At 46.2% G+C, this 14,773-nt stretch overlaps 1 protein-coding gene across 1 annotated transcript in view; it reads right to left on the bottom strand.

Moving 5' to 3' along the window:
• The window catches only part of ABCA4 (ATP binding cassette subfamily A member 4), a gene marked incomplete at its 5' end in the record, with an annotated part of 124,496 nt that overhangs the window by 42,333 nt on the left and 67,390 nt on the right, over nt 1–14,773 (bottom strand). Inside the window, 8 exons of the mRNA XM_081087564.1 lie at nt 1,990–2,074; nt 3,117–3,310; nt 4,468–4,605; nt 5,063–5,202; nt 6,328–6,459; nt 9,242–9,416; nt 11,047–11,136; nt 13,887–13,952. Coding sequence (XP_080943690.1) covers nt 1,990–2,074; nt 3,117–3,310; nt 4,468–4,605; nt 5,063–5,202; nt 6,328–6,459; nt 9,242–9,416; nt 11,047–11,136; nt 13,887–13,952 — 1,020 coding nt within the window. The remainder of the gene's footprint in view (nt 1–1,989; nt 2,075–3,116; nt 3,311–4,467; nt 4,606–5,062; nt 5,203–6,327; nt 6,460–9,241; nt 9,417–11,046; nt 11,137–13,886; nt 13,953–14,773) is intronic.

The following is a 14,773-nucleotide window of genomic DNA, read 5'->3' as shown; positions in this document are numbered from 1 at the left end:
ATGCAGGAAGGGGTTGGGAAGCTGTGGCGATGGATGGGGTGGGGGTGGGGTTGGGGGGGGATGGAGCCTCGGGTGTGTGGGGAAGTGTCCAGTATCAAGTATTGACCTTATATCCTCATACAATAGGAATTGAATTTTATGCACAAGCATACATTTTATGCGCAACCCTGGGAGGTCATGCCATGTCCCCAGGTCAATTTCCCCCTTTGTTCAGTAGAATGTCCGCTCTAATTGTAAAATGTTTAAAGCGGTCATTTGAAGAGGCAGTCCCAGCCCATTGTCAGGAGAGGTAGGTCAAAGGTAAAGGGATTCAGGGGACTCAGACCCAGCTCTCTGTGCATTTCCCCTAGCAGTCCTCTCAGGTCAGGATACCCAGATTGAGGGGGGAAAATGTGGTAAGTAGAAAACTTTGTTTTTTATTCTTTTTTCTTTGTTTTAGAAATGACCTACTTGGAGGGATTACATGGCTTTCGACCCAAATCGTCCTGCCTAGCTGGCTGAAAAGCTTGTTTTATGTCAAATCTTCACATTGGACTCAATTGTCTCTAGTTCAGGGATGACTTCATTCAGAGGCTGGAGGCTCCTGGCCTGAGGAAGCAGCTCTGCCCTAAAGCTCTCCAGAGGTCACGCTCATTGTTCTCTCAGGAAGGAAGTCCAACCTGAAGCTGCCGGATTCCCAGGGATTGAGTCTCCGAAGTGTGTCAGCCTTTCCAGAGTGGTCCTTAGGGGTGCAGGGAGGTCTGGGAGCGAGTGCGTGGTGCAGGGGTGTGGACTAGGGATTAAAATGACTTCTGCTCTGATTCCGGGCATAACTACTTATTGTGCTCCTCACCATGCACAGCATCCCTATTCTAGTAAAACAAAATAAATCTTTATTTAGAAATCAAGGAATATTTTTAAACATCACCCAGGCAGCAGGCTCTCTTTCCAACCTGATTATGGTGCACCACAGTAATTAGTATTCATTTTCAAAAAATTATCAATTTCTTGCCCAAGATTCCTCCTGGGAGGGAACCTCAGAAAGCAGGAGGAACCCACAGCAAAGCCGGCGAGGAAACAGACAAATGTCACCCCAAAAGGATGCGTCATGGTCACCACAGGTTCTGTCAGTGCAAAGAGAGGGTGAGAACGTGAATACGATGCGACTCTGGGCATTTCCCTCCAATTTCAAGCATAGTACAGAAGTATTGTCCAGTTTTCTTGTTTCACCAAATGTTAGTTTGTAAATTCTCAGATTGAGAAAAAAATGTGGTAAGTAGAAAACTTCGTTTTTGATTTGATTGAACAGATACTTTCCCCCTTCCTTAACCTGGGTCAGTCCATAGGTTTAGGGATATGGGGTGTGTGGATTCCATTTGCAAAGACACCCCAGGGGAGGGATGGGAGGTGGGCATTAATGGAAAAATGAAGAGTGGTTGGCAAACTGCTTCTACAGTGGCTGACTGCCTCTCTTCTATAGCACCCTCGAGGCGGGGTGCCTCTTAACCAGGTTTAATGCATCCCAACCCAAGGAACAATTGCTGTAAAATGAGCCAATTGAGGGGAAAGTCAGGAATGTCTCGGGATGTGCAATAGTCCATAGATACCGTATCTGACTCTCCGGAAAAGTTCGCGTGGTTCTACCAGAGTGGAAGCTGGCATCTGTAGAAGCCCATCTCTCCGGGTGCTCAGGCCTGTGGCCTGGAGTTGGGGCAGGAGGACCCCAGGAATGGAGGCTCCGTTATGGTCAAGGACACGGAGTGAACAAAGACTGATTCCTCATTAAAGGGAGAGGGCCCACAGATGCACAACTTTTCAAACCCTTCTGGGAATGGAGGAGGAGAAGGAAGTTCAAAGAAAAACATGAGCAATTGCATGCCATGGACTTGAGGAGCACACTGAATATTCTCTTCACACCCATTAAAATGCATAACAGCAGGAGACACACCCAACAATACTGAGAAACGATCGCCAGACAAGAACCAAGATATGGCCTGCCCCCGTCCTCACCATCCAAGGCTTGTTCTGGAGTTATCTCATCTGCATGGGCTGGACACCTGACGGAGAAACCCTTGGATGCACAGCCGCAGGTCCCCTACAACAGACGGACACCGGTCACTTCAATGATAGCATCTCTCTGACGTGGACTGTTGTCACCACCATGCCTGATTTGTTTCTCACCACCAAGCGTGGTCAACACATTTTTCTTCATGGGTTTAATCTATTGCTTCATCTGAGCATTTTGAAGGTGTGGCTATTTGATCTTATCCTGTGACTCAGGCACCGAGAGTAGCAGAGCCTCGAAGGATCCCTTGGCTTGTCATTACGTATGTGACAGCAGAAGGTCTGACTGAGCTCCTCCCTCCCATGGGTGCATGCTGGGCTGTGGAAATACACCCAGGACAGAAAAACCCTGAAGCAGCCAGACACTTAAACGACAAGGGCCAGAGGCATCAATGATGCTACAATATACCAAGTGTGACAGCCTGAGTGTTGTTCATAATACTTTATCTCATTTATCTTCACCACATCCCGAGGACGCAGAATCAGAGAGCATTAGTTCCATTTTCTGTACTTTTGTAAAAAACAACAACAATGACAAGGAATTAAGTCATTTGCTGGGATGACACCTCTTGTCTACCTTGCAGCCCAGACCTGAACCTGGGTCTCCTGACATGCTAAGGCGGCCTCTGCTGGGTGGCATTTCTTGGCTTCCTTATTGTTAGGTTAAGTCCCCAAGGAAGCCTTAGCTTTTACTTACCAGCAGAATTAGAGTTTAATTAGGGGACATGAATGTTGGAATGAAAAAAAGAAATGTTGGCATCAAACAACTACTCTCCTTAAAACAGTAAATCCTTGCAAAATAAGACCTGCTTTGTATGTTTCGCCACACATGTGTTGTTTAGAATTCTGGAATATAAGAATTTGGGTCATTTAAAACTAGTTGTTTCGTTTGGGGTAAAGCATCTCTGTGGGAGGGTTCGCAATGTCAGTTCATCAAAGTCTACAGATAGTTCCAGAAACATAGGGCTGTTCTGAGGGCTGGAGGCTGGTTTGAGTGGAAATGCCCAGGAAGGCAGCACCATGCTATGCATCCCTGCTCACCCGGATGGCTCGTGCCCTGGGCAGACACACACCTCGCAGCCTGTTCTCTGGCCCTGGATGCTTTTCATCTTGCGCACCAAGGTCAGGTAGAAGCCTGTGCCAAAGCAGTTCTTCAGGAAGAGCGGGGTGCCCGCGCAGTAGAGCCGCCCCTGGGAAATGATGGCGATGCGGTCCCCCAGGAGGTCGGCCTCGTCCATGTGGTGAGTGGACATGATGATGGTTCTGCCTGCAAAGGTAGGGGAAGGGGACTCACCAGACAGGTCAGAGCCAGGCTGGATGAGAGAGGGTGTACAGTAACCTCCTCATTACAGGGGTTCAGAACTGGGAGTTAATAAATAAAAGCAAGCGTCTGCATAAAGCCCGGAGTGCTATAATAATGACGATAGCTAACATTGCATGGCACCCTGCACGTTGTAAAGCATTGCTCACCAGGCACAGGACCTGATTCCCGCAAATCATCATGTGTGGGACGTATTCATTATCATCAGCCAGTGTCCACTGAATGCTAGATTTACAGTCTCTGGGTCATCAAGCACTGCATTTATAATCTGTGCGAAGCACACACAGTCTCTCTCTCTCTCTCTCTCTCTCTCTCTCTCTCTCACTAGCTGGAAATGTCATTTTAAAAAAACGGTAATGAGGATTCCAGGTTGGCAAACTAACCACAGGATTGAGCCATGACATCACTTTTGTGGGCGCTCAGCTCGCTGCCCCTTCTGGATCTGCACCCTCTGGTTGGAAGGTGCGGTGATAGAGAAGGGAAGTCCCATTTCGAGACATTTCCACCTGCAGCAGTCTTCTGGGGCACTGGATACTGACATGTCACCCTCACACGTGGTTTTGAATGTCTATGGCAGGGGTGGGCAAACTTTTTGACTCGAGGGCCACAATGGGTTCTTAAACTGGACCGGAGGGCCGGAACAAAAGCATAGATGGAGTGTTTGTGTGAACTAACATAAATTCAAAGTAAACATCATTACATAAAAGGGTACAGTCTTTTTTTTTTTTTTTAGTTTTATTCATTTCAAACGGGCCGGATGCGGCCCGCGGGCCGTAGTTTGCCCACGGCTGGTCTATGGAGTTTCTTGGGACATTCGCAGGGGACTTGGGTTCCCTTCATCAAAGGGGAATTTCACCTAGAGCTACACCCACTGTGAGAGACAGAAGGGTTGACAGGATTTTCTAGAATATTTTGGAAACTAGGCTGCTCCATTCGTGACTCCCTGAGTACATTTGTGTAAAGCTCTCAGGAGGCTCCTGCTGGAACTTAGATTCATCCAAGCTGCTGAGGAGGCCCCCATGTGAGTGTAGTTGTGGCTCTTACTATGCACTCAATTGCCAAACACCAGGTGTGAGAGCACAGGGCACTGCGCAGGCCGTCACCTGAGCGATACTTCAGGAGCAGGTCCCAGATGGAGCGCCTGGAGTAGGGGTCCACCCCAGAGGTGGGCTCGTCCAGGACGACCACCTTGGCGTCTCCCACGAAGGCAATGACGACCGACAGCTTCCTCTGCATGCCACCTGTGGGTACACGGCGGGGCGGGGGTCACGGGGGCTGTGGGGGACGGGATGGGAAAGGCCCGGGGCTGGGGGTACCTTTGCTCCGCAGTGGTGTCATACCACCTCCTTAGATGTTTATGCAGCATTCAAACCCTGGCGGTGCACAGACCTCTTTCAATGCAGAAAGGCAGTCTCTGCTTCTTAGGACGAGACCTTTGGGAGGCTGGTCTCACATATTAATTCCAACACATAAACCTCAGAACAAAGCCAGCCCAGGCTGCTATGTCCACATGGGAAGTGATCCAGAGGGGCTGCTCTTAGATGCTCAGAATCACTTTATAGAGGAATTATATTGGCTCTTAGGGTGTCTCCTGTCATAAGCCTAAGAACACACACACACACACACACACACACACACACACACACACACACGGGAACAATGGGTATGTGTAGCCCTTCCTTTTACAACACCGAGCACCTGACAGATCCTGAGCCTCTTCATTCCTCTTGTGGTGGAGGCCCGTGTCCTCCAGCATGGCTTCCGCCTCCAGCTGGGCCTCGTCCCGCGCCTTCCCCTTCAGCTGGGCGTAGAACAGGATGTGCTCAGCCACTGTGAGGCTGTGGGGACGGGGTGATGAGAATGCTCAGCAAGTCCACCTCCAGCAATTTAACTTACAGAAATAGCTAAGGATGAGCACAGACGTTCAGCAATCAGGACGTTCGTCATGGTGTCGTTTATAACACAAAAACAAAACAAAGAACAGATCCTGCTGAAATATCCAATGAGAGGGGACAGCTTAAAAGTACATGTATACAATGGCATAGTATGTAAACATCAAAAAGTATTTTTAGAAGAATGCGTAATGACATGAAAAGATAGATGAGGTTCATGATATCTTAGATTAAAAGAAAGCAATCACATTTTTAAAAAATGGCAGTTTATAAAATTGCATGCCGTGTTTTACTCTCCTCTGTAATTTTAAAGTATATGTGTATATCTATATATGCACAGGAGAAAGTTCTGAAAAATTATATACCCAAGTGTTATCAGTGGTTACCTCTGGGTGGTGAAATTATAGGTGAATATATATATATAATATATATTTGAGAGAGAGAGGAAGGGACAGCTGGAGAGAGACAGAAAAATCGATTGGTTATCTCCTGTAAGAATCTCAACTAAGGATCAAACCTGCAACCCAGGCATATGCTCTGACTGGGAGTCAAACCACTAAACTTTTGGTGCATGGGAGGATGCTCAACCAACTGAAGCACACTGACCAGGGCTATAGGTGACTTTTCTTTCCTTCTTTTAATATATATTTCCTTCTTTATTTTCTTTAATGACTTTCTTAACTCTTTAGATAAGAAATAAAAGTTTGGGGGAAAGCAACTGAAAGCCTTCTGAAAAGTCATTTTCAGTGCCTGGTTAGAGGGAAAATGGGAGGCTGGTCCCCTCTCTTGGTAGAGGGAGCACTTTAGGACTAAGCAAAGGGCCCAGGATCAGCCACCCTCTCAGAGAGAAGAGTGGTCACTTTTATGAGGGAGGAGACCTCAGGTCCGAGTACCACAGGCACAGCCCTCATTGCAAGCAGGACAAAGGACCATGAACCTGGGGAAACCAAATAAGGTCATTGCCTCCTGCTTCCAGAACTGGCATCCCTGACCTGGGCTCTAGAGAACATGTGTGTTGGGCGCAGGGCAAGAAGAACACGTGGGGAGGGTCTCAATTCCTGTTCTACTTACTGGGGGAACAGGATGTTGTGCTGGGGACACATGCCAAGGCTCTGCCGGACTGCATCCAGGCTGGTCTCAATGTCCTTTCCCCCAATGAGCACAGTCCCTGATGTTGGCGGCAACAGACCCGTCAGGATGGACCTGCCAAACATAGAAGTGAGTGGCATAAAGGATGGCCTTTAGGAGTGCCTTGGGGTGGCAGCCCCTACCCCAGGGCCAGTGTGAACTCTCACGGTGATTCCCATCCATGGCTCTCAACTGAACCCAAACCATCCTTAGCTGTGGGGACAACAGCTTAGCACCAGTGTGTATGTCCAGGCCTGCATGTGCCTTCCTCCTCTGCTTCTACTTCTTTCCTGTTCCCAGGCAAGCTGATGGGCCTCCAGGGTTCCCAGATGTGGGACATTCACTTACACCCGAAGGTCCCTCCCCAACTCAGCCTTTCACGGCTCAATAGAAGGAGTTCAGTACCTGGGCCAATGCCTTACTGATGTCACCCTTACGAAGCACAGAAGAAGGGTCTTCATGAGAAGCCCAGGCATTCAATATGTATTTGCTAATTGATTCAAGGCAGGTATGGGAATTACCACTAACCACATTATTTTTTTTGGATCCAAAGCATAAAGAGCCAACAGTCTTTTTGAAAAATGAGAAATAATGACGCCCATCTCATGAAGTTGTTGCGAGAATTAAATGAGTTAATACCTATAAAGCCCTTAGAACAGTGCCAAGATAAAGTAAACCTCAAAAATATTATTTGTATTAAACATGGTGTTTCAACCCCAGGGGAAGCTGCATTGCAGCAGTCGGTGAAGTAATGTATCTGCCTGTGAGAAGCCCGGGGCCCTGGAGGGAGTTCTCTGACCATATTAGTTAGTGAGGAGAGAAGTCAGAGGGATCTCACGCTGCCCCACCCAGCACAGCCCTGAGTTCAGATACCATCTCAGGCTCTCTGAATTTGTACTTGGAAGCTGAAATCTCTGTTGATCAACCACTAGAGGGAAATAGAACCAAATATAATGGCACCAGCTCTGCATTCCATTCGCACTAAACCGCCCTCAGAGAACATTCCAGTGAAGGGTGTACACTGCTGTTCCTTCCTGGGGCTCTGACAGAAGCCAAAGGACTCGAGGATGGCGTGTGATATGTGTTCCTGCCCCTTAAGAGGGAGTCCTTGATGTCTCCACTGCAACTTGGGAAATGTTAGCTGTCCATGTCCTCCTCCTCAGAAGATGGTGCTCAGGTCCCTTAGAAAAGTGAGGGGAGCTGAGTCATCTATGCTGAGCTTTCCCCTTCCTTGAACTTGGCCTTCAGTCTCCAGGCTATTACCCGAGCAAGCATGTCAAACTTACCGCCAGTGGGCCACGAATATTTTTGCAGCCCAGCCAGATTAATGGTATGTAAGAAACGTTTTAATAAAAATTTCATAACTTAATTTTTACAATATCCTGTTACACATAATCCTATATAATAAAGAGCTAATATGCAAATTGTTGTCATGTCATCATGCCATCATGCCAGGGCCGGGGAACCCGAGGCTGGGCCAGGGGACCTGAGGCCGGGCCAGGGGACCTGAGGCTGCCCCCCCACCTGGCGGGGCTTGACAGGGGACCTGAGGCTGCGCCCTCCCCCCTTTACAGGGCTTGATAGGCATGGAGCCGGCCAGGTCTGGATCTCGTGTGATTTTGAGGCGTGCGCAGGAGAGCAGGGACTTGACTCTGGGTCCCATGGCACGCTCCAGACTCTGATAGGAGGGAGATTTTCATATATATTTTACTAATTTTCTTTCATCTCTGACACTTCTATTGTAGAGAAAGGGCAAATAGCAATATTAAAATATTTCCTCTAATTAGTTCCCTTTTAATGTGCATGAATTTTGTGCACCAGGTCACTAGTTATTAATAACAAGCTACAACGTTCACTAATGACTGATTACTAGAATCATGCTGTATTCATTTTCCTTACGCGCCTTACATGCCTTACGCACAGGCGCACCATTTCTCTCCACTAATACTAGCAGCGAATATTTTAGCAGCCTATTGCCATGTCATCAGTCTTGGACTGACTTGTTTGGTGTGTGCAAGATGAAATATTTCGCTTTCAGAGAATAAGAAAAATAAGTTTATTTGTATTATGCTTAGTAATTTGTGTAGTTTTTCAGTGTCTTGTAAGTTAATGTTCAAGAAAAAAATATTAATTTTTATTAAAATGTTCTATTATTTTATGTTAATGATTACTTATTTCATCCCTTTGTATTCAGCATGTCTCTATCAAAATAAACCTACATTTCTTTGAATTTTGAAGCTTTTTTATTTTTGTGGCCCACATAAACTTAAACCTTGTTTATTTGGCCCATGTTAGCCTCTGAGTTCGACATGCTTGCTCTAGAGACTGCACCCTTTTTACTTTCTCCAGAACTACCACCATAGGTAGGAAAAGGAATGCTCTTTGCAAATAAGTAAGAACTATATTGACTGTGAGCATATGATGATGGTCATAACTTTATCACCACCACCGATGACAGTAATACTAGGGGGTCTGAGGGGCAGGGAGAAGGACTTGCACTGTCAGGGGCAAGAGACAATTGTGGGGGCCCTGGCTCTTCCCCCACTGAACCATTATGACTTGGTGGCTCAGGAAGTCACTTCAACTCTCTGGATGTCTACTTCCTTGGCACACAAAGGGGGCAATAAACGTACCCCACCTCCCTCTACAACTTCTTGTGAGGATCAAATCAAACAATATATGTCAGCGAGCATTGACTACTGCAGTGTGCTTTATACATTCCTGGGACACAAATATAGAGCACATTTTTTGTCACTAAAATTCAGTGGGAAAGAGTAGGTTGAAGCTAAAAGGGAAAGAATAGAGCTGGAAAATGACAGGACAAATGGCAATACAGCATCTTTGCCTGAAGACTCACAAGGTGGTGGTTTTCCCTGCTCCGTTGTGACCAAGGAAGGCGGTGATCTGGTTTTCATAGAAATTAATGCTAAGACGATCCACGGCTGGCCTGCCATAGGGCTCAAAAACCTTTACCAGGTTCTTCACACACACCCCAGGCACCAGGCCTGGAAGCTCACGTTCAAAGAAGGAGTCTTGGAGGGAAAAAATGAACACGAGGTAAATATGACGTCTTATGTACATGTTCCCCACAATCCTTTCTTCAGACCACTGTCTTCTGCCTATAATTTCACCTGCCCCCATGGCTTTAGCTGTGACCTTTGTAAGGATGACTACAGAATAATAACGGTAATAGTGGTACCTAGTTGAACAGGCACTATTTTAAGTGCTTTATATAGAATATCCCATTTCACCCTTTAAACAGCTCCATGGGGTACATATTATTATGCCTATTTCTATAGATGAGGAAACCTAAGACTCAGAGACATCAAGGGTCCAATCAAGGTCACAAGGTTCATGAGTGGCAGAGATGGGATTTGAACCCACAGTGCACTTACTATCTATACGGGGAGTCAGCCCTAAACTCAATCTTCAATCCCAGGCCCTCATTCCCAACAGTCTGTGGGGCATTTCCTCATGGATTTCTGTAGCAGCTCAGGCTCCTCTTTTTCCCAAGCAACACTGTCCTTCAGACTCTCCCATGTCCATTATGGGAGCCATTCTCCTAGTCACCTTGGCTCAAATCTTTGAGGCAATGTGGACAACTTCAGAGTTTCTCCAATGAAGTGGGTAGGACAGTCCATTCTTCCCCAATACTGTCCCTCAAACTCAACCCCTGCACTTTTCTACTCGCACATGCCCCTCCACTGCAGACCCTCTGGCCTCTGGTCTCTCCCTGTTTTAGTTCACCCTATATAGCACTACTTAATTTGCATCTTAGCATTGTAGTTCTGGGCATTTACTCCCCTGCAAAAAACATCCCACCCCTTCTTATCTCGGTTCCTCCTGGCCTTGCCTATAACAGACGGGACCAGCCTCCAGCCCTTTGATTTCAGCCTTGGTTTTTCACTCTGAGAGAAGGGTCTTCTCAGATGCACTGTTGACTGCAAATCACCTCTCTGAGGAGCCGCAGGCCACTGACCTCAGCCCTGTGAAATGGCACTGGGGGTGGGCCCGAAGCGCGGAGGCCCAAACCTCTTGTGCAACGCCAGGCAAAGTCAGAGGCCAGGCTGCCTCTCTAACCCCAGGATGAGAAGAGCAAGAGCATTTAGCATCCGCAGAGAAATGCGTATGCTTAGAGAATGGAGCACATTGGGAAGCACAGAATGGTTCAAGAGGGAAGGGAAGGGAGGCAAAGGCCTTAGGAACACTTATAGCCTCGTTCATCAGCTCGGGACTCATTAGGTAACCTCCACGGCCAGGAAAGGCTTTTGAGGACTTGAATGAATGGGCATCTAGATTTGTGAACGACGAGTGAAGTCAGCACCACTACACTCTTCCCCCAGCGCACAGAAGCATTTATTTTTGTCTTTCCTTATAGCTCATATCCGCCTTAAGTCCCAGTGACCCAAGTTATTGTTCTTGCTAAATCCTCGGAAGTCAGCACATTTGTGCAACTCACTTGGGATTTGCCTAACAAGGCAGCATACTTGGTATTTGCTTTCTCCAGGAAATATGCGTTCATGTCTGGCTGGACCATTCATTCCGCAAACGTGCAGCTGGACCCTGGGAAGCTCTCAGGGTTAACCCTTGTCAACAGAGAGCGCCAGTTTCCTGGGTTCCTTTTCCCTGTCTCTGCTCTGCATTCTTTACTGAGGTTGTTACCTGTTATTCCTTCTGGGTGTTCCGGGTCCTCCATTTCCTCTGTTACGGGTTCTGTCCTTTCCAGGGCCCTTGCTTCTCTGGTTGAACATCCTGCACCAATCAGAAGGTGCAGTCACTCTCCTGGTGAGAGCTGTGCACCAGCAAAGGCAGAAAATGGGGGTCAGGGGTTGGGGCAGAGTTTCCTATCATAACTGGAAAACACAGTTTCCTCAAAAGGCCAAGTCAGGCCCTAGCCGGTTTGGCTCAGTGGATAGAGTAGTTGGCCTGTGGACCAAAGGGTCACAGGTTTGATTCCGGTCAGGGACATGTACCTTGGTTGCAGGCTCTTCCCCAGCTTAGGCCCTGGTAGGGGCTCATGCAGGAGGCAACCCATTGATGTGAAGGACACATCGATGTTTCTCTCTGTCTTTCCCTCTCTCTTCTACTCTCCCTAAAAATTATTGGAAAATATCCTTGGGTGAGGATTAACAACAACAAGAAAAAAGGCCAAGTCAGCATTCCCAGGGACCAGCCCTGAGCAGGGCCCTGCAACTTCTGACCTGCAGGTCTGTGAGGTTCTGAAAGTGGCCAGCGGTGCCCACAGTGGCCACATTGTGTGACCTGTGCCCAGTGCAGGGGGAGTTTATTTTTTGTTTTGTTTTGTTTTTAACAGGAGTTTCACTTTATCCCCTTAACATGCCAGGAGAGGCCTCGATGTCGGATATTGTGATTAAAAATATATATTAACAAAACCAAGATTGAATTTGAAGTGGGTTAATTTTCGCTATCTCACCAGAAGTGCTTTTCACTCCAATCCCAAACATGTCAAAGCTGTGGTGAACCTTGAGGAAAAGTCCATTCAATGTGATGTCATGGGCAGCCAGCTTAATTTACAGGCTGAGAAATGGTTTACCAGAGTTGACCCTGGTGGTGAAGTATGGTTTATATAAACACACATACACACACCCCACACATGTATGTCACAGACACATTCTCACACTCACACATACTCTCTCACACCATACCCCCACACCCACCCACATACACACAGAGAGAGGCATTTTTTTTGTAACCTTGGCATTTGATTTAAAAGGACAGCAGGACATCCTGGAAGGGGAAGAGAAGCAGGAGAGCCAGCCAGCCAGAGAGGACGGGCAGAAGGAACCACTGTCACCAAGCCCCTAAGGTGCCTCCTCAAGCTCACCCACATGAATGGGTGAGTTTATGATGCAGCAGCCAGCCAGGGCTTCTGTCCACACTACCCTCTGTGGATGCACAGGTGTGTAGTGGAGTGGCAAATACTGGCCTGGTGGTCACTCCTGTACCTCCACTTCTGCTTCCTGAAGGGTTTTTAATCTATCGTCCATGATTCCTTTGATCATTATTAGTTATGATACTGTACTAACGTGTAATAAAATAGTAGGAGGAGATATTCTTCCTAAATACTTTATTCTTTGGAGTGAGTTCCTTGTTGGGAAATGTGGTCCCAGTTCCAGACTTTGTCCCATGTGACCAATGGGAACTTGGGCAAGACACTAGGTGTCTCTTGGGCTCGATTTCTTCATCTGTGAAAGGAGGGGGTTAGGTGGAGAAGCCCAGCTCTCTTCTGATTATAGAGAGATTTAGGAATCTAGTTCAGTCTAACCTGTGAGACAAATGAACAATATTGGGCTTCTGTTGGCAAAAATATGTGATTCATTTTTGAAGGAGCACATTTGCCTTAAGATTTTATTTTTATATTTTTGAGAGGCAGAGAATCTGCTGAGATTGTAGAGGGGAAAAAAGCCCACAAATCCTGATATTCATTGAAATTAGAAACATTTCAGAAACACACACTTGTGTTGAAAATTCCCATTTATAACTTTAGAATATTCCCATTCATAATTTAATGGATTACAACTTTACTATAGTAGAAATTTAGAAGTTTATAAATAGATAAGACAGACAAACCAACGTAATGGAAAAATACTGAGCTGTGGAAGTGCTGTTTGTTTGAAGCATTAAAAAAAGAAAAAAACCCACCCAAGCCTTTTAAAGGCCCAAGGCTAATCCTCTAGAGAAAACAAACACCTATCTTAGTGCTTAAAGGATAAATGCTGGCGCAGGCCCAATAATATAAAGTTAAAAGCAGGTAGATGAGGAATAAACAGATTGGAAAATATTTCCTTTGTTTCCAGAACCTCCCAGCTCCGGGGGAGTCCCGAGCTCTCAGGTTAGGAATGTTTGCTGCCTTCTCATAACCTCACAAAAGAATCTGTGGCTTTTCTGGAACTCTCTCTCAGGCCTCCTGTCCTGTTCAGTAGGAAAGGCAAATTTTATCTAAGATGCATTGTGGCCAAATGCCCTTTGAGCCCTCTTCCACAACCACCATGAAGATCAATGTGAGGAGAGCCTGAGATATTCGCCTTGAAGACCACAGCCCCGCCTCAGCCTCTGGTCGAGTCCTTACCCTAAAGGGAATGAATTAGTTCATGCTTTGAAAGGTGAAGAGAAATGAAAAAGGAAGCAGGAGAAGATGAATGCAAAGGTTCCTTCATGATTCTGTGGATCTCTTTGCTTTAAACTGAAAAGCTGCAGAGGTCATGTGTACCCTAAAGTGGTTTGGCCTTCTTTTATTAGGGCAGTTTAATCCACTGGGCAAAAGGTGTGCAATGCTCAGCCACGCCCCGTTGGCCCAGACTCACAAAAGGTGTGTTCCCAGAAGCTGTGTGGCTGAGCTCCCAGGAGGCAGCAGAGCAATCAGGAATCACATGCTTGATGTAAGAGCCACCTCTGTAACCTACACATAGCCCATGTGTAGCCAAAGAAGTTAGTTTCAAACATTAAAGTGTGTTTTTTTAATTAAGTTAAAAGAAACTCACCTTCGCCACCAAGCCAATAGGACTCTTGCAGAAGGAAGTACCAAGGAAGTGGTGTTCCATAGTCCCCTAAAAAAAGCAAATAAAGAAAGAAAGCCCACGTCATCCTGCCTCACCACAGTCTATAAGATCTAGAATTTATCTAAACCTCCAATTGTCACTACAGATATTTGTAGTTCATAAGCCTTCACACAGCTATCCATGGGATACTAGAAAGACTACTCCTTCCAACATGTTTTAATCCAAAAGGTCATGTTTTTTAGGTGGAACCAGCAACACTGAGACTGATGATCTTGGGTGACATATAGTTTTCTAAGAAAACATTTTATTACAGAATTTAATCTTGCCCTTTTCAATAATTACCAGGTAATAATAAGATGACAACCACTAACATTCATTAGATGCTCTTTCTGTGTTAGGCATTACTGTTAGCATGTTCCACATGTTAAATAATTTACTCCTCAAAGCAAGCTTAGGAGATAGGTGGGAGTAGTATTCCTGTGGAAAAGGAGATGGAAGCATACTGAGTTTGAGTCATCTACCCAAGGTCACAGCTAATAAAACAGAGGTGCAGGGATTCTAACACTGGTATGCTGGTTCTAATATCACTGATTTAAACCCCCCCCCCCAACACCCCCCACCTCACTATGCTGGAACCATCTGGGTTTCAAGAAAAAGGTTCCCAAATTTCTAGTTCAGTTCTCTTAGCAACAGCGGTTCTCAACCGGTGGGTCGCGACCCCATCGGAAAACACATATATAATTACATATTGTTTTTGTGATTAATCACTATGCTTTAATTATGTTCAATTTGTAACAATGAAAATACATCCTGCATATCAGATATTTACATTACAATTCATAACAGTAGCAAAATTACAGTTGTGAAGT

This window comes from Myotis nattereri (assembly GCF_964212035.1).
Source record: "Myotis nattereri genome assembly, chromosome: 3".
Lineage (NCBI taxonomy): Eukaryota > Metazoa > Chordata > Mammalia > Chiroptera > Vespertilionidae > Myotis > Myotis nattereri.
Note: the sequence above shows the minus strand (reverse complement) of the source record. Positions and strands in the feature narration are given on the sequence as shown.